Genomic DNA, 20,327 nt, shown 5'->3' on the forward strand with positions numbered 1-20,327 from the left:
GAGGGGTCAACAGTACAGTAAGTGTTTCCATGTGCGCCTCTCTTACAGAGACTGACAAAACAAAGTTGGCATCGCCATGTCAACAAAAACTCTCCTTCCCACATAAAAAAAGAGAGCGAGAGAGAGATAGAGAGAGAGAGAGATGGAGAGCTGGTGTGACTCATTAGGTGACTCAGGTCTTGACAGGAAAAAATATCATGAAAACATTTACCGTACAATCATTAAGTGTGGGTCCAACTCATGACGAGAAGCACTTTGATGGATTTCCATCAGCTTCGTGGCGTCGCCAGCTAAGCTGACTCGACACACAGCTTTGTGTTTCCAAACATCTCCTCCTTCTCCTGCCCAGTTCCACTTCCTCATTGCGCCGCGGTTCCCATGCGCCGCCAATGGCGGCCTATCTCTGTGAATTCACACACAAAAAGAGAAACTGCACAGGATTTGAGCAAGCAGCCAGTTCACACGCATCTATGTCTAAATTTGCTCTGTAACATCTTTAGCTATCTTCGCGGTTACACTTTACAACAAAGGAACTTCCTGCCCAGATACATTGAAAAAAAACTCTTATTTCTGAATACTTCAAACTGCCTCAGCGGAAGTGTAGGCATGGATTTCGTCTTTTAAGGACGGATTACATGATAATCAAAGCTGCTTCTGAAAACCCCACATCTCATCCAGTCCTGTAGGCTTAAGTTGACACACAATTACATATTCCTAAGACAGTCATAAATCTTTTTGAAATGTTTTCCCACCTTTAGTTTAATATGCATCTTATAAAATTCACTAACAAACAAATTCCAAAACTTTTGTTTTTCTTAAGGTGAAACCATTCTTCTGACTTGGATGTACTCTCCGACTCCAGAGCGCTTGAGAGTCTTGGTTTGAGCCTGACTGGCATTCTGAATAGGATGTCACTTCATCCATCAATAGCCTAATTTCTGTCCGCAGATCAGTAATCCCAAAGCATGTTGCTGCCACCACCGTGTTTCATTGTGGGTCTGGTGTTCTTCTGGTGATTCACGTTGTTTTAGTGCCAACCATATGTTTTAAAATCGTGGCTCCAGGCCCAGTTTCGCTCCATTAGACCATTAAACGTTCTCCTGTGAGGTTTTGGGAAATATTAGTCAGTCCTGGATGTTTTCTTGGGAGGAAAGGACTCATTCTTTGCCACCTCACTCAATTATCCAAGAAGTGGAGAAGACAGGAAATTGTAGACAATCAGTTCACTTTGTGTTACTTTTAAAAAGTCTCCCTGATCGGTTTCTGTCCTTTCAGTTTTATAGAAATGTCAGTTTGGTCATGTCTACTGGTCCATTCAATAAATTAAGAGTATTACTGATAAACCAATTTAATCCAGGAACTTTATCACTTAGCACATTATATAGATTAATTAAAAACAGATGGATGCTGGAAAGCCCGTTTTTCTGTTTTATGATTTTCTACTTACAGATAACAAAAATATGACATTCAGTAATATGTAGGACAATGACAAAAAACATATTTTATACTGAAGAGAGGCCTTAGTAAAAAAAATTATATCCAACACCTGGTTAAAGGTTATTTTCAAAAATAACTTTGCATTTGACAAAGTTAAATACAAACACATATTCTGAACACATATTCTAACTTACTGAATACAATATGTTTTTTTTTCCAATTGTCATTATTACTGAGATGTATATGATGTTATTTTTTTTGCATCTTTTTCCTGACTGATAGGCTTTGAACAAAGAGATAAATTTGATCCTGTGTAACTAAAGCATGCAAATATCAGGTAAAAATACTACCAGTAGGACTCCAATGATCAGATTTACTATAACTTACAGCTGGTTTGAACTTCAGAAGCCTAAATGCTTCAAAAATAAATCCAACTGTGCTTCAACAAAGCATTACTTTAAAGTTGGGCTCACTTATGTAACTACTGTAAATCATTTCACCTGTTTGTTTTTTTAAACACTTTTCCTTTAACATATTAGTTTGTACTCAAGTTACCAGGAATACTTGTTGCATGTTGTATTATTGGGAATGTTTATAATGGTTAAAATATCACATAACACAACTTGAAGGGAAGGAGGGGAGTTGGGGGGGAATGTCCACTTTTTATGTCCATTGCGATATTTGCCTGTCGTCTCTTGATTAAAATGCACTCGCATTAGGATCATTATGGTGGTAAGTAGGAGTGAGTTTTCCCTCGGCGGTGGCTGCAGCAGACCACCATGAAGAGGAGGAGGAGAGCAGTTAGCATGTAAAAAGATCATATGTGTGGGCACAGAGAAATGATATGCCTGTGGTCCCGCCTGGGCTCGTGTTAGTGTGTTGGAGGCAGAGCCTGACTTTATTGCTGCCCCGGTGTATATATACTGTGTGTATCTGTGAGAGTCCTGGTCCACACGTGTGGGGGGTGTGCATTTCTTTTTCTTTTTTTCCACAGGCTGTCACTCGTGCTGCTGCCGAGTCTTTGGTAACTTACGGAGCCTGTGCGCGTGTCCGTGTATGCGTGTGAGCTTTTGTTTAATTTCTACTTCCTGTTTTATTCTTGGCCTAATCCAAACGCAACACAGCTGTGCGGTGAGCCAGAGAAACAGGGCTCGGGCGGGGTGGCGGGTTGGGGTGGAGGGGGTCGGTGGGGGTGGGTTGCCAGGTCCTAGTGAGTGCAGCCATGTTCTACAACTGCTACTAACAGATGGGAGGGGAAATGGGGTTACCAGCCATGGCTTATCTTCCGTTTGTAGGCCAAACTGACCCACCACCATCACCACCTCATTTGGCCATAATACTGTACTTAAATCTCTTTTGTGTTTTAGTGCGAGCGCTTCTCTTTTTCAAAGTCTGATTCGCCAACCATGAATGGGGTTTTCATGCCTTCAAGGAGAAATAAATACTCACTTTATATGTTCTCTCCTCATAGGCAAGAAAGGGTTCATGTAGAGAGAGAGAGCAAGAGCTACACTATGTTAGAACATGCATTTATTTTGGGCCAACATGCAAACAGTTTATGCGCAGCACCCCGAGCATATACTTGAAATAAGATGGTGGCCGCATCATGCTGTGGGTATGCTTTATTTATTTATTCCAGCAACGATATTGAAACTGGTCAAGATTGATGGGAAACTGAATGGAGTTAAAGACAGCTGGCGGAAAAGCTTTTTCATTTTTAATGTGTTAGAATGGCCCAAAGAAAGTCCAGACCTAAATCCTATTAAGAATTTGTGACAATACTTTAAAATCGCTTTTTAAGGAGCTTGAGATTAGATTAAAAAAAAAAAAGAAAATCAGTCTCAACACACACCAGTCTGGAAGATAATATCCCAATAAAATACATTAAACTGTGTTACATAGAGTCTAAAAGCTTAGATTTAGACTTCTTTACCAAAAGAATAACGTTGGGTTTGATTCAGATGAGGTCACTTAGGGATTCTTTTGCTTTCTTGCTCTGTGTCAAAGCTTACAGAGATGCTCCTCTTATCTCATTTCCCTAACTGCGCATCCCAAAATTCCTCTGCGGCGTCTCAGACCCAGGCAGCTAACAGAGACACCAGCAGAAAGACGAGGGCAAAAACGAACAGAGAGGAAGCAGGGCCTCTTAACCTGGTGTTGCTTTAATATTACATGAGATAACCCTTACAGGATCAAATTATAAAAAAAAAAAAAAAAAAATGAATGTGGTTTTAATATTTTGGGAAGTAAGATAGCTCCCATGTTGTATTTTCACTAGCATCGGAAGAGCAGACGAGGAGCCACAAGATAGACAAATGAGGCGCACCAGCTTAATGGAAACTGGATCAAAAAGTATTTGCATCGTCTGTGCTTTCCTGTTGGGGACTTATCAAAATAACTTATGAAAAAGGACTCCATGTTTGGATGGTTTATACCAATATGTAAATTAAATGCAAGTGGTAAAAACAGAGGCAAAACAGGCCTATTCATTTGATGGTTTACCTGTCGCAACCTGACAAAACAAAACAAAAAAAAAAAGTCTGCCCTCTTTTTGAGTCGTGGTCTTTATATGGATTTAAGGGGAATTTTAGGAATTGTTTTTTTTTCCAGTCCATTAACCTGAAAAAAAAACCTGGTGATGAAGTAATTTGAGACATAAATTGAGAGAGAAAGCATTTCTTCAGAAAATGTAGATGAGCTCCACTGGATGGCCTGAAAACGGTCCAGATTTCAACACAATTAAAAATTTATGGTAAAATTTGCAAGCAGACATGAAAAAAAGGCAAGACGGTAAAAAGCCAGATGAGGTCAAAGAACTGAGGTTTTTTTCTCTTCTCAAGCCAATAGAAAGACAAACACATTTTTATTTATGTTTCACACAGGTTTGTGTAACACAGGGAATAAAAACGACTTCGACAATACCCTTCAAATGTTTTAGTTCCATTATCTTTATACCAGGGGTTGAAGCGCCGGATGCATCAGCACAAATTTACCGTGGCATCTGATTAGGCTCATCAGCAAATTCCCATCTTATCTGATAAATGTAAAAATGTATAACAGCATGTTTCACATTTGAGGAAATTGCTGTAGAGAAGTGATCGTGTTGCCATGGAAGTTCTGAAACCATCAACTTTTAAGCTGCTTAAGAGTCCCTTTTAATATCTTGCATGCAATCAAATTATCACATAACTTGAATTAATACAAACATTTATTAATTTGCACTATTCTCAAGTCGTCCTTCTATAAATGCCGCTGAGATGAATAACCCCCTCTTCATATCTATATGAAGGTTTCAGAGATAAAATAATGAATGTGCAATTATTTAGACCCGGTTTTACCAGTCATCTCACTTCCCCCAATCTAAAGTGATCCTATGAAGAGTTTTCACACAATAAATATTCAACGACTCTTGAGTGGAATAATTCAGTCTGTTTTGCAATATGAACAGTGACCAAATGCTGCCCTTGAAAAGTGAAACGGCCTTTAGATTTAGCAGAGTTGGAGATGTTGAAACAGAATCGGTGCTTAAAAACAAGCAACAGAAAAGTTGTGAAAGCATACAATAATTTATCTCTGATTTGCACTTGTGCCACCCCACAATTTGATGGCACCCTGGGTAGGGAGCCCAACTGCACATATCAATAACTCGCAACTGAATGAGAAGCGTTTTTCTATGGTCTGGGTCTCATTACGCATTTTAAAATAGAGTTTTACTTTCCCAAGATGTTCATCACTATAGCTAAATATAAAGTGAACTTTTGTCCCATCTCGTAAAACGTAACCCGTTTTAAAGCAGCCAGAAGTCCAGGCATGAAAGCGTCTAAAAGTTGTGCTGCTGTGGAGTTTCTGTACGTGACGAAGAACAACACATCGCCTCTGAAACTCTGGCACATCTGCCTGTGGAGAGCAGAAGCCTCTCTCTCTCTCCCAGAGCCCAGCACAGCACATTCATTATTAATCTACCAGTCTCACCCTCCTTCTCAGTTCAGCCAATTACAGCCGGGCCCCTGCGACTTGCTGCCTGTCTCATTTGACACCGTGTTGGTTAGCTTTGATGTCTCTATCAACTCGACCGGGCCGAGGACTGAGAGCCTTAATAGAGGCAGAGGGAGGGGTGGGGATTATGTGCCAGCAGCCTCAAGGGGTGGAACGTTTTTTTTTTTTCTTATTCTTTTTTAATATATAGGTTTAATTCATACTTTTTTTATCAGAAGGCTTTGGGTCCTGCTTTCTCCAGGGTCTCGCACTCCCATCACACGAACATGGCTGCTAATCCTATTACTCCTTCATTGGGGTAGGCTAGCGGAGCCGGCTAACCTACCCGAGGCTTCTCCCCTCCTCTCGGTCTGCATACACTTTCCTTCCTTTTCTCCATTCCGCAAGCATCCTGGTTTAGCATGAGGTCAAGCTTCTTTCAGCTCCAAAATGTCAGAAAATCTGATTGAATTTTGAATTCAAACACCAGCCCTAGTACAGCTTAATAATACAGACAAAACAGGCCCTTCAGCTGAACTTTGAACAACAATCCTTCCGTCAGTTCCCCACCTTGAGTCCCGACTATTTGCGGCCCTGACCTTTTAAAGCAGGAAGTTACTGTTAGCGCGCCTCGAACAGCTGCAACGACAACCTGCTTTAAAGCATATTTCCCCTCGCCGGTGCTCATTTTCCTCCCCCGACTTGTTGCACATGTTCCAACTTACCCACATTTAACAGCTTGGGCTACACGGTCTTGGGTCGCAACGATCACTCGGACCCGCGATCGGCAAACCGACCGCATCCATTAACATTAGCAGGGGAGCTGAAAAGAGGAGAAGGTGGAAAAAAAAACAAAGAAAAAACCTGCCGAGGTATTTTCTACTGCATGACTCAAACACTGTGGAGATGCATCTTAAGGCTGGATTCTGTAAGAAATGACAACATAGCATACATTTATTTGGGATGGACTCCAATTTCAATACATGCAAAAAAATGTATAATAATAATAATGTAGTGTTGACATTATTGCAAACACTTTCCGGTCTCCCTGCTGTTTTGTGTATTATATTTTTATTATCTTAGGATAAAAAAAACATTAACAATTACATGGGATGCCTTGTTCTGCATAATTTAACGTATACACAGTGGGAACAGGAATGGCAATGCTTTAGACATCATCACAGCCTCTTCGCAAACCCCCACCCTCCCCCAAACCCCCCCATATGACCCACCCCACCCCACCCCCAACCCACTGCCTGCATGCAGTTTGCACTGCACAAAGGCCAAAAGTCACATGAGACAGCCTGCAAAGAGCACAAGAAGCATTCACAGTAAAGGAATATAAGGAAGGAGGATAGGAGGGAAGAGCAAAAGATGAGGGAGGGGAAAAAAAGGCGGGAAGGAAGGGAGGGAGGAGAAGAAGAGAGGGAGTGAAACAAAGTGACTGCAGCACTGGCCTTGGTTTAGACAGGAGAAGGAGCAGCATAGTTCTAGTTAGTTCTAGTATTTCATTCCAACTTCTCCCACACTTCAACTCCCGTCTCCTGATTGTGGTACTCTTTCCATTGTCTTTGACACAAAAAAAGTTTGTTTATATATGCATGTATATATATGTATATACATATATATATGTATATATATATAAACACATCTTTATAGCTACAGCACCTTTTCCCACGGGGCAACAGTGTCAATACCTCGCACATGGTACATTGCTGTGCCAAAAAAGAAAAAAAAAAAAAAGAAAAATAATAAAAACAGAAACAATATATTGGTCAGGATATTTATCTTTTTTTTTTTTTCCCTAAAATTGGCATTCGACATGATATTCTATTGCCGTCTGGGGGAGGGAAAGGGACAAAGGTTCTTCTTTTGAGTTTATATTCAAGTTTTCTCCTTTTTTTTTTTTTAAATTCAGGTGTATAATTTCTTCTTTTCCTGCTTTAAAAGAGTTCACACTTTTGTGATTTGCGTGTGTTGCTCTTCATCAAAAGGTTCATTTTCCGGATCAGAGTCAGTGGTGTCAGAGTATCGATAATGGTCTGGCTCATTGTCGCTAACGTCTGGGGTGACGGACGTCGAAGTGCTAGCCTCGGAGTTTGAAGGCTCCTCCACGGTTTTCGTAAAATACAATTTCACCTGGAAATTGAGAACAGCTTCGGTTAAACGGGTTCAATTCTCCGGCGGACTTGGCGTGCGACAAACCCAAAGCGGCTTCCCGTCCCTGCTTACCTTGAAGTTTGGTGAGAAGTAGCGGTTGGCTTTGTCTTTGTTAGCCTTGTCTAAATCGTTCTTTGTGAGCGTCAGGATGAGGTAGTCCCTGTCGCCTTCCCTGCAGCCGTCCCTGGTCTCGGCGCCCTGCGGCTGGGTCTGGACCTGGGCCTGGACCTGGCCCAGGCCCGGCGCTCCTTGCTGGCTCTCCACGTTGTTCACCGCCCCGTTCTCCATCTTTTCCCCGCTCTCGTCTGGTCCAGGAATGAAGAATGTGTTCACCCAGAAGTGGAACATTTTGTCCTGACGGAAGAGAAAGACGGCAAGGAGAAATAGGTGAGCCAAGAAGGAGTTTGGACAGATTTAGGGAGAAACTGATCGGGGGCCAAAATCGGAAGGTTTTTGGCTTCTCTGGTTGGTCGGAAAGCTAAAAACTGACCAGTTCTTTAGTATTCAATTCAAGTTGTTATTCGGAGCCAAGACTAGCAGTTTTAATTGTAACACAACTCATACCAAACTGGGAAAAACTAATTTGACAACGAACCAGGAAAAAACTTCAGCAGATACCAGGAGGTCTGAACCTGTTACAGAAGTCGCACTGCTTTTCATCTTTACCACAGAATGTGGCAGATTTGAAAAATCAGGAGTTAAGGATACATCTTCTCTGGTGAAAGTTTCACAAATCAAACCAATTCAGACAAAGTTTGACCTGTCTATATAAAGCCGTCTCCCATTTTTAATTAAATGCCAAAACTTGGGAGGTACGCAACTGCAGTCCAGGTTCCCTAAACACTAGAGATGCACAATACGTCAGTATCAACATCTTTATCGGCCAATATTGGTAATTTTTTTAACGTCTAAAACTGGGCCCATATTAGCATGTTTACATGTTGAGCAGTTTGTGGTTCAGGTGTTGTATTTGTTCAGTCATGTGACAGTGATGCTGCAAAGGATTATGGGTTGTTTAACTGTCAAAAATGAACATAAACAAGTTATCAGCCGTTAAGAGTAATTTTAAAATTGGATATCAATATTGGGACAAATATTCATATTGTTTCATCCCTACGAAACAATGAAATGGACCTTCAGCGAAGGCTAAGAGGAAGCTTTGAAGCAAAAGGCAAGTTTAGCATCGTTAGCAGCTACATTTCAGGCAGTTCCTGTAAGGTTGCAAAACTGTGGTGGAAGGTTAATCAGTACTTAAGTGTAGTTTGCCAATCTTATTAGTTGCTAGTTGACTGTCATACATCATGAAAACTCAAGAATATCTTCCCCGTCTCACTTATAAATGAAGCTTCAACTAGACAGAGCTTTAAAAGACACGGTTCACTTTGAGATACGGTGTTTTAACATTCTTGTTGCTCTCTTACTGACCACATTAAAGATAATTAAGGATCCTAAAGACAGAACAAAATGCCAAATCCTAACGATTCGGTTTTAAAAGGGTAAAACTCCGTTTTCCAGCTCTCGCACACCATTTAGCATGTTACCGTAACAACTGTTGAGGCTCACAAAAGGAAGGCTACAAATCAATAATTTGGACGTCGCATTACTAAAAGAGCAATCGGTTAAAGCTTAATAGCTGAAAATTGGCCACAAATCTTGGTTTCTAATGAATTCTCCCTTTGTGTTTATTATCGTCAATAAATCAAAGTTTTACAGAAAGCCAAGAGGAGAGAGCTGATGAAAACCTACTTCTGATCATTCATCAAGCTTTGTGAAAGTACAACACATAAAAAAAAAAAAAGCCCAGCAAACTAACCTTCTTCATCATCTTATTTTGTTTGTGGAAGAACTCCACTTTGATGTCGCCACAAACGGGCAGCGGCTGGGGGAATTCGAATATCATGTGCTTGTCCTCCCTTCTGGTGTGAGCCGGGTTCGACGTGTGGATCTTCACTTTGAGTTGGTATACGACAAACTGCGGATCTGCGGAAAGAGCGGTGATGTTGCCAGAGGGTTGAGGGGGCGAGATATATGATGGAAAAATTTGAAAAAAAAAAAAAAAAAAAAAGATAAATTGAGACAAAGCAACAAGAGGTTATGACATGAGAGATGAGGGAGGGGAAGAGGGAGAGAAGCAGGGAGTGAATTGGGGCAGCAGGACAGGACATTACCACTGTTATTACACAAGCTGGACAACAGACACAGCACACCACCACCTCCCCCCACCATGTGAGTCCCAACAGTGACAGTTTAATGTGAAAAAAAAAAAAAAAAAAAACTAGAGAAGGAAAGGTAAGTAACAGACCACAAATGTTATATATATATTTATATATATATAAATTTAAAAAAAGAGCCAGAATAAGAGACATGGAACCCTATTCTGACAGATACGGTTTAGTTTTAGACAAGCGCAACACTTTGCACTTTGACCAATTTTGTCCCTCTCCGGTTTCTGTCAGGGTGGGGATGGGGGTGGTGCTGAAGATGACTTTTATTTTTATTTCTTTTTACTTTTTATGCGTCTCAAAGCTCTAGTCTATTCCTGCCAGGCAACATGTCTACCTTAGACTGCTCCGGCCTGGTGCGTCTCTGGGGCCATATAAAAGCAAATGAGTGAAATAATAATAATGGATGAAAGGCTCATTTACCCCAATGCCAATTCCCTTTCTTGAAGCCCTGAGGGGTCGGCTCGCTCCTGTTTTTAACGGTACTGTCCCCTTAGAGAGAAAGAAGGAAATTATCACAAGCAGGGCCTGGCTGGCTGGTCAGGGGCTTCACAGCACAGCAGGCATAAACACAAGAGCTCCACACAAATATTCACATGTTTGCATCAGGGTAACTTTTCCTAAACATACATGTGTGCAGCTTCACAGGAATGTGCGTGTCTTACAGTTCTGAAAAGACGTCAATCGGGGTGAGATACACAAAAGGGGAAGCAACAAAAAAGGGGGAACTTCGTATAATTGCAATAAAACAACCATTAAAATAAAAAAAAAAATAAAAAAATCATTAAATGCGTCTTTGGTGAGCTATTTGTTACAAGATTATCAAAACTTGGTTCGCTAGAGGGCGGAGGAAAATAAACTCCTGCACGTTTAAGGAGATTTCTCAGAATAGGGCTTCGGTTTTAAAGTAAAAGGAGAATAAAGCAGGAAAGAGAAGGATTAATGAAGTCAGGGCCGATGAGCAGGTTCCGGCGTTAAGGCAAGAAAGCCACAAACATTGAAGGAGGAAGAGCGGCTTTTAATTCTGACCAGCAGCTTGAAAACGGACAAATTTAGACACAAGAGCAGCTCAGCATCAAGTGACTCACACACACTTTTGAGCACATAGGCTAAATTATTTCATTGTTTCTATAAACATTGTTTCTATAAACATCCTCAAGAGCATGGAGTGTCACTAAACAGCACAAAAAAAACAAAAAAAGAAAAAAAGAAAAAAAACACAACTAAATAAATAGAAAGCGTTAGGAGGCGGCGTTCGACTTGGCGGCTGAAACGGGCGACTACGAGTGTAAACGTTGGCGTAGACACGCCGTTTTACAACGGGCATATCACTCTGGGCTCAGAGCAAACGCGTAATGATGTGTCAATACAGATAACTGCCACAAACTGATAACTGAGTTATTAAGAGCCGTGTGGCCAGGCTATTGTATGCAAAACAAAATTGCAGACAAAAACGTTTTTTATTCCTCTTCCAACTTTGAGCTACTTCCTGGTGGACTTAACTGGAGTAAAAAGCCTGGCTGATCTCGCTAATGTGAAAGCTTCGTTTATTTGTGAGCGGCGGCGGCGTTTACTTCCCCTGTGCAGTGATTAAACAGTGGAGGCTCTAATTCCTCCTACGACCGAACATAGAAAGCCAAAAGACAAGAACACAGGTAGGCATCGGGTGATATGAGAACATTTTGAAATTATTTAAAATCAATTTTAAAAAAAACTATTTGAATTAATTAGTGCACATGAATTAAAAGGAAAAAAAGCAACAATTATTTATACTGCAGCAAAATTATTAGGACAGATTATTTTTAAATAAAAAGTATTGACAATATTTATTGCCATCATATCAATATTATATTTGAATTCTTGATTTTATTTTATTTTTTACATAATTTAGAAAATGTATATTTAATATTTTTACTGCAGTTTTAAAGCAAGCTTTTTTTTTTTTTTTTTGCCAAATGTTTTTCCAGAAAGCTTTTGTCTTTCAAGCAAGAAAGAAAAAAAAATGTGGCAGTGTGAATAAGTTGAACGGCAGTAAGCAGCAACAGGTGTGGGAGGAGCAGCGCTGCGTTTAGTACAGTCTCTGCACAGCCCGAGAAAACTCCGTGACACTTCCACAACGTTTCGCTGTGGAAAAGCTCCGACTCTACAGATCCTAGGCAACGTGTTGACGTTGCTTTTGAACAAAGAGGTGAATAAACATTAAGTTGCACTTTTCTGCCAAAAGTCCAAAAACAAGGCAACCGATTTGAGCCACGGGCCAAAACTACCGGCACACCGGACGACCGAGGAGGAGCTGCTGTCCTCCACGGCGCTACGCCGCAGCGTGGGTGAGCCTCGAGTCTGAGTCACTCTCTCTCCATTCTGAACGGCAGCATGCATGCCTACACCCTGGTTTGGAGCTGAATTCAAACATGAACTTGACTCACTGCAGGTGCCCCCGCTGAACATGGGGAGAGTCTCGAAGACCATCTTGTGGAACAGCAGCGCCACCGGCTTGTACTCCAGCTGGTTCTTTAACAGGTAGTTGTAGTAGTACACGTATCGGCGCTGGCTCGGGATTGTCACCCCCTGCAAGACACCCGTCGGGGGAAAATGTGGAGTTAGACGCCGACGACATGTTCAAATGTCACCTTTTAGGATTCCCAGTATGCTTTGGAAAACATGCAACAACATTTACTGGTGACTTTCTGAGACAGTCTAAGAAGATTTTAAATTTGATTTGCTTCTCATTGGGATTCATTCTCAAATCTACACAAATTTGACATTTTAGACGAATTCTCAGCTCCACTCGACCCAGATTATGACAGGAGTTCCTGCAAACTTTCTCTTGTAAAATTATGATGCTTCTCCAAACTCTCCACTTCCCAGAGTTCTCGGTCCTTCACAATCATTTTAAAGTAGAAAGAAGAACAAGAGGGAAGACAAAGTAGAACAAGGGAAGTGTAAAAGGGACAATGAAGGATGGATAACGGGAAGGGAAAAGGATGAGAGGACAGAAAAAAGGAGACGAGGAAGGGATGTTGAACATAAGGATGGAAAAATGGACAATGTAGAAAGGAAAGGAGAAAAGGAAGACAGGATGAGCAGAGGAAAGGGTGTAAAGACACAAGAGAAGGAAAGAAGCTAGGACGGAAGGACAAAGAGGAATAAGGTGAACAAGGCAGAAAATAAACAAGAAAGGACTGCAGCCAACAGAAAGACAAAGGAGAAAGAAAGGAAGAATAGGGAAAGAAGTATGCAAGTAAGGAAGGAAAGATAAGATATGAAGGAAGGACAAAATAATAAAAAGGCAGGACGGGAAAACATTGGGGAAAAGGGAATGAAACACAGGACGTATGAAAGGAGTAAGATTTAGATAATTGAACAAGGTACAAAGTACATTAAAAGCAAATCAAATCCCACATTTTCCAGGCTGAGCAATCCGTCTCCAGTCGTCCACGCACACACACACCCTCTCTTTCTCTCTTCTCCTCAGCTCTCACCTTCCTGTCCCGTGTCCTCACTTCCCCGTAGAAGTCGAGCGCATCCTGGGCCTCCGTGAACTTGCCGCGGTGGAGCAGATAGGCGCAGATCATGACCCCGGTGCGGCCCTTGCCGGCCTTGCAATGGATGGCCGCCACGTGATTGTCATCCTCGCTGAGCCATTGGTCCAAGTCTTCGCAAAATGGCTTAATTAGCTCCAGCTGAGGGGGGTTGTGATCTTCGAAAGGGTATTGTGCAACTGATGCGCGACGGGCCCACGCAGCGTCGGGAAGGAGCGAGTGGAAAACAGAAGCGGAGAGCGATGAGCGCGAGAACAGTCAACCTTTTTTTTTTTTTTTTTCTTTAAAGTTTTTCAGTCCGACGGCGAGGAGGTAAAGCAGCCTACCTCTGCAGTTGAATTTGGCAGCATCGTAGTGTCTTTCTGCGCAGCTGAAATGGGAAGAAGCAAACTGCAGTTAGCCGGCATGCGGAGGAAGTTTCTAAGTAAACACAAACTCGACGAGAGACAAACAGTACGGCGAGCACTCACAGGTTGTAGATTTTGTAATGGTTTTTATGCTTCGAATCCAAAAACCTGTCGAGAGGGTCAACAGAAAATAAAACTCAATTATCTTAAAATGCTATTAATGTACCAAACAGAATGTCACGGAAGGAGGCGCAAGGCATCACTCACCGTACTACGTCATCTATATTGTTTCTGTACACGCCTTCGAGTCGCTCTGCTGGAAAGCCCATAGCAATAATGTTTGGGTAGATATCTGTTCAGCACGGGTTAAGGGAAAAAAACAAACAAAAACAAAACACAACACCACAAGACGATTTCTGAACGGGAAGACGAGCGGCGGACCTTTATTAAAAGTTAAAGTCAAAGTCGACTCGAGGTCGTCGCTGCCGTTACGGCAGGACGGGAACGCAGAGGAAAAGGGCCTTGGTCGGTGCGCACGGGGGTATATTCGCACCTCGCGGAGGTGCAGATGGCCTTGACAGCGAGAGGCGGAGAGGACGGCAGCAGCAGCGCTCCTGCCCCGGCCAGGCCAGGCCCATGCGTGTGGGTGTAGCCAGAGTCTCCGCTCCTTGACCCGACATTTATTTTTAGAGCGCGAAAGTTATATCGGGACGAAATGAAATGCGCGGATTATCAGTTCAGAGCCTAGGGCCGAACTCGTTTGAATATCTGTCAGAGCACTGTGACGTCACACAGGTAGCTGGAGAAGAAGAAGAAGAAGAAGAAGAAACATGTTTTGTGTAAAGGGCTGGAAGGTTGCAGCACAGTGACTCGTGGATGTCGTCACGCAGCGAAACGTAATGTTGCAGTGGCAAGAAAAAAAAAAAGATTCAGTTGCCGTGTTTATTTCTGTTTTCGAACCTTGACTGCTATACGCCTACCTGCAACTGAAATCTGCTCGTCGCCATAAGATGCATGATTTCACACTGTAACCACTAACTAAAAAGAGCGCAATTTCTTACTCTCTCCAAGCAGAGGTGTCAAAACAAAAAGGAAAAACAAAATTCAAATTTGATCTTTGGTTTACAAGCTGGTCAGAGAAATTATGCGCGCACACACACACACCTGATGGTTTTTACACAATAAGCTGCACACAGACGAGTAGCTACCTGCGCATGCAAAAACACAAGGACGACCTTTTTCATGGTACGCTCGGCACGTACACATGGCTCATTGTTCAATCAGCAGACCTGCAGCGAGCCGGAGACCAGAACGGGAACTCACAGTCAACTGTAAGACGAACAAAAGATTCAAATTCCTCCATCTGGAATAGACCATAGTCATTTTAATATTTCCAGCGGAAGCTACACCGAGCTAACCGTGGATGAGGGGGGAAAAAAAGAAAAATCTGTTGGAAGTAAACATGGAGTCGTACAAGATTCTTATAAAGTTGTGTAAAAACACCACATTTTCACAGCACTTGCTAAAAATGCCAAACTAGAAAAGTAATCGTTATTTAAAAAGGCCGGAAAACCAACTCTTTCCCCTACAACTGCAAAAAAAAATATGACCGCTAAAAGAACTCTTTCCACACCGTATATTACTTTAATTCTGATACATAAACTTGAGCAAAGACCAGCCCCTCCAAATAAAACAGCTCATTGTGGATACCGTCAGAGCTTTTTGTCATTCTGCTTTCTGCAGAGTAACAACACCTGCAGCTAATACAAGCTAATATGTGTCAGACTATCTGCCAATGCAGCCACCCCGCAGTCAGCGGCTTAACACACATGTTGACTGCAGCTTGACAGAGGTTTCAAAACAGCGTTACCTTAATAGCGGGTGGGTAGTTTCCACCCCGTGACTGTCTGCTTTTGGTTTCCAGAAATACATCCAGACGAATTCACCCTTGCTGTTAGCGAGGAAAAAAACAAAAAAAAAAAAGTAGAGCAGCCACATTTCAGTCAGCTGACCGCCAGTGCGCAGCCACACTAAACTCTGGTCACTATACTTCTTCTTCTTTCATCTCAGTCAGCTGTGGAATGATGTGACAAAATTTGAGCAGTTTTGAAACGGCCCTTTCAAAACCTTGGCATAATTTGCAACACCGATAAACCAGCCCATGCCTGCTTACAGTCAGTGGCAGTTTTTGATACGGGCGGTTGCCCAGGGCGGCAGAGAGAGTAGGGAGCCCACGAATGAGAAAATAGAATATACTTCATCTGTTTTGGCCTGAGCAAGATTGCTACTACTTATACGCATTTGCACTGGAGTAAATTTCCCTTGCTTGCTGCCGAGTGCTGAGAGACTAAGTTACCAGTTTTCTGCTTAAAAAAAAAAAAAAAGTCTGATAATTACTCACATTTTAATAAGCCGAGTGGTGAGGAAGGGATGGGTGGATTGATAACCAGGGCATCATTTCTGTTAGAACCACCTCTGCTTGTGATGTTCGCATTCTTCAAATCCATTTCCACAAAGCGCAACGAAGACGTCTATCTGTTATATGCCATAATCTTGCACATTAATGCCACAAAGACCTAATTAAAATCTAAATTCTGCTTCTTTCTTTTTTTTTTACCCAGTTAATGGGCTACTCAAGCCTTCAATGCGAGAAAAAAAGAAGAAAATAATCCGGAGCTCCCAGGAGAGCCTCAGTCCAAGGAAGGGGGGGGGGGGCTTGGTTTCTGCAGCTGGGAAGAAATGCATACACAGGACCCCAATGTAAGCTCCAATAAAAAATAAAAAAAATCTGCTGCTTTAGGCACGCCTTTTCTTTAAAGCCAGCCTTGCCTGAGCTCTATGCATACACCAAATCCACAACTTCCAGCAAAGAAGTCGAGGAGGGGTGGGTGAAGGGAGAGTTGGAAGCACGGAGCGCTAAGAGGGAGGAGGTGGGGAGGACAGGAAAGGGGGCAAAGCACAAGGAGGAAGAGTTGGAGTGGGAGTAGTAAAAGAAAAAGAGCAAAAAAAAAAAAAAAAAAAAGGAGAGGTGGTGGTTTGAGAGGACCGGAGAGAGAGATAGAGGGAAAAAGAGGGAGAGAGCACTCAGACAGCAACGCTGATACAAGATCACCGGCAACTCTATTTTAAGGGCAATTCCCAGAACTGTGATACTGCATTACATAACTGCAGAGAGAGCCCGTATTGTTTTTAGATGCCATGCCAGAAATGATAAAACGAAGCAACTTGAAAGTGCCCACATCTAAACAAAGGGGGGGGGGATAGACCTCAAGCAAAAGATAGCTGTCCCTTTTTGAGCAGCGGGGGTCCCGCCCCCTCGTTTTAACACCTGCATCAGGGCACAGAGAGCCACACCGCAGCGTCCCGCCAACCCTGAAAGACACATTAGATTTACCACATTATGAAACCAGGTGATAAGACACCTGACCCGATGCAGCAACGTATGGTAACACAGACGCCACATGGCCGACGGCACGGCCACTTTACAAATACGGCGCCACGCAGCTGAATCAAGGTACAAAGAAATCCAATTTCCCCTCACACATAATACACTCAAGATTTGGCCCAATTCCTCCCCATTTGAATGGCAGGTCAAATTGAGAAAGAAGTGAGATTTTTATTTATTTTCCGTCTATTAAATGCATCAACACTGAGAACTTGGCATCACAAGAGCATGTCTTTTGATGCACTTTTTTTTTTTTGAGTTGAAGTTAAATCAGATGAAGGCTTTGAAGGATAAACGGGGGGGGATCATCTTATAATTCCTTAACTTACCGTTAGATTCAAACCTATTAACTCGCCCCAAGAACCCACTGCAGTTTAATGGTCCTCATGGGAGGGAAATAAATAGATAAAATGCAACTGGCAGGTGAGACCTCACAAAACTCAACATCAACCATGGAAACCCTGATCAGTGCATCTCTAATAAAAGCATGCGTCGGTCCTGTGTTCGAGCTAACGACACAATGATGACTTCAACAGCACAGTATGTCCTTAAAAACTGGGGCTTGTTAATTTTTCATCTCTTGCAGCCCTGTTGGCTGCATGAGGCTTTTGTTTTTTTAAAACCTGAATTTGCCCAAACACACTTTTCTGGATGCATTTCAGCATCAGATAAAAAAAATAAATAAAAAAAAACACAAACAAAACTCTCTCCCTCTCTCAAGAGGATCAAAACAATAAAATTGACCTACATCTTTACAATGATAATTATAATTAACTTAAATCTGTTTAAAAATAAAACAACAAAAAACAGATGTGTTTAGCTGCTAGGCGTGCCATCATCAGCTCACAAGTAGCCCAATCTCATCAAGCCTACAGTTTAATAATAGCCTGCTCTCTGCAATGTCAGACATTAAATTATGAATCTAATTGGCAACACTGTACCAGATCAGCTGTTAATCTAGTTTAATCACCAACCAAATAAGCAGGAGGGCCATCTTAACAGCTACAGGGAATCAGACCAACTACAATCAGTTGTCATTTAAGACATGATTCCTTAAAATGACCATGTGAAAAATATGCATGCGACATTTTTTTTTATTTTTTTAAATGGAATAGATCGTGACTTTTGAACCCTTTCAGACAGACTAACTACTCATTAATTAGTGCAACCCCGCCATAATAAACCAGAAGAACAAGTAATTCAAAAGATGCATGCATTCTGTAACTGATACCAACTGCCTTGAGCGTCCAATGATGAGTTAATAAAACGATTAAATACCAATAACAACAATAATCTGACAACCTTTAAAAAAATAAATAAATCAGCTCACTGCTGGGCTAACTGGTGTTCCAAGTAATAATAATAATAACATTAATAATAATAAAAATCCCTGTGCGAATTATAACACATGTACAACAGTCTTGATTTTTTAAAAAAAATAAAAAAAAGGGAGGTGGGGAGCAATTTCCAAGTTAAATATTCTTGTGACATTTCTGCGTTGCTGCTTTGACAGATCCAGCGTCTTTCAAACATGCTGGTTGACAGCGAGGCAACTAGCCGACAGCTAACGAGGGTAGCAAGGAAGCTCACCAACCTCACGTTCCTCCGCTGACGTTTCTGGCCCCGTTTCTGCAAATACACACAACAAAGCCCCGCCACAAAGCAATGCAAAGGAACCCCGTAGAGAACATGGAAGGATACATGTTAAGTCCAAGTCGAAACCGTCCTCCTGGTATCTCCTTTTGTTCCGACTGACCATTTCTTTTATAATCGCAGCCATTGTAGCAGGTGATAAGAGAGTCTATATGGGGGGTGCAGGAGAAGGTGAGGGGGCTAAAACAGGTTTATTTAGTATTCTGCGTCTGGTCGCTAACGTCGCAGTCGGTCCTCCTGGTCGCTGGCTGCTGAATTTTGCAGGTCCTCGCACGGAGCAGTGGCTGTCGGTGGGATTAGAAAGGCTTCCTCTGGACCATAAAGACGGGCCTTGCTCCGCTCCTCGGCGCAGGCCCGACTTTCCCAATCCTGCGATTCGTCGTACAAACGCTCCCGGATAAAATACATGCAGTTATCCTCGGGTGAAACTTGTAAGATTTCCGACGCGTTCCAGGCGATGAGGTTAGAGAACTCACCGGCTCTCAAAACCAGTATCCAGTCACTGAGACGTAGCCAGCTAGCGCGGCTAATGCTACCTCCTTTTTCGATCCAAAAACCTCCTAACGATTCAACATTGTCATCGACTGATTGCCAAGAACACATTTGAGAAAAAAAAATAAAAAAGTGACAGGCTCCACCTCAGATGTATATAGACTATACAACGATCAGAAATCCGCCCGTACTGATTTGACAGTTTCGTCCCGGGGAATCATCTTCTTTTCTCGCTCCAGCTGAACTCTCAGGCTCCCATCATGGCCTCCAACCGAAGGAAAAAAAGAAGCTAGAGCAGGCTAGGATTTTACAACATGTACTCTGCCGCCGCCACGATATAGTCCCAACAAATAATTAAAACTCAGTCAGCCTAAGATCACCGAGTGTTCATTTAAATAATATTACCAGTCTCTGTTAAGTAATTATTTACATCTGCAGAATAAAAATACTGTCAAATAGTTATTTCTTTGTCCGTCTGGCGGAAGGATAAAAGTGTGTCCTAATCGCTCCCTTCTGTCAAAATGGTCACGTGTGAGTGTAATTAGGGAAGTTTCCAACATAATGTCACTTCTTGCGGTTTTAACTGTCATTTTACACTATAGAAATATGTCATTGTAACTGATCGGTCAAAAATGCACCCATTGTGTTTGCACAATATAAAACTGTTTATGTTTTTCAAATTAATCATGCCAGGAAACGAAATTTCACGTGCTTTTGAAAATATCTAAAATGCAGTTAACTGGTCAAATGTAACTTTTACAGTATTAAAGTATTACTACTACACACGTTTTTCATGTTATAACGGACTGATTTGAAATCTTGTTTCATAAAAAAACATTTAAAAACCCTTACACCTCTCCCATGCAAGCATCTGCCCCATCGTCTTGGTAATGATCTCATCAGACACCTGGAACCGGTGCTGATCCAACTGTTACCACTAGAGGTGACCATAACGTAATGACCACACACACACACACACACACACACACACACACACACACACACACACACACACACACACACACACACACACACACACATATAAGAAAATATA

At 42.0% G+C, this 20,327-nt stretch overlaps 1 protein-coding gene across 2 annotated transcripts; it reads right to left on the reverse strand.

Moving 5' to 3' along the window:
- Nucleotides 1-7,181: 7,181 nt before the first annotated feature.
- Nucleotides 7,182-18,958, reverse strand: ptena (phosphatase and tensin homolog A). Of its 2 annotated transcripts, XM_008429381.1 has the most exons (10): nt 18,830-18,958; nt 13,951-14,035; nt 13,807-13,851; nt 13,663-13,706; nt 13,277-13,515; nt 12,221-12,362; nt 10,218-10,286; nt 9,386-9,552; nt 7,645-7,926; nt 7,182-7,551 (listed from the first exon to the last, which is right to left on the reverse strand). In XM_008429381.1, exons 1-10 carry the CDS (start codon nt 18,906-18,908, stop codon nt 7,366-7,368), a joined length of 1,338 nt encoding a protein of 445 aa, XP_008427603.1. In that variant the 5' UTR covers nt 18,909-18,958; the 3' UTR covers nt 7,182-7,365. The 2 variants fall into 2 exon arrangements, with proteins under 2 accessions (XP_008427603.1, XP_008427604.1); XM_008429382.1 differs by lacking the exon at nt 10,218-10,286.
- Nucleotides 18,959-20,327: the final 1,369 nt, after the last annotated feature.

This window comes from Poecilia reticulata, linkage group LG15 (assembly GCF_000633615.1).
Source record: "Poecilia reticulata strain Guanapo linkage group LG15, Guppy_female_1.0+MT, whole genome shotgun sequence".
Taxonomy (NCBI): Eukaryota; Metazoa; Chordata; class Actinopteri; order Cyprinodontiformes; family Poeciliidae; genus Poecilia; species Poecilia reticulata.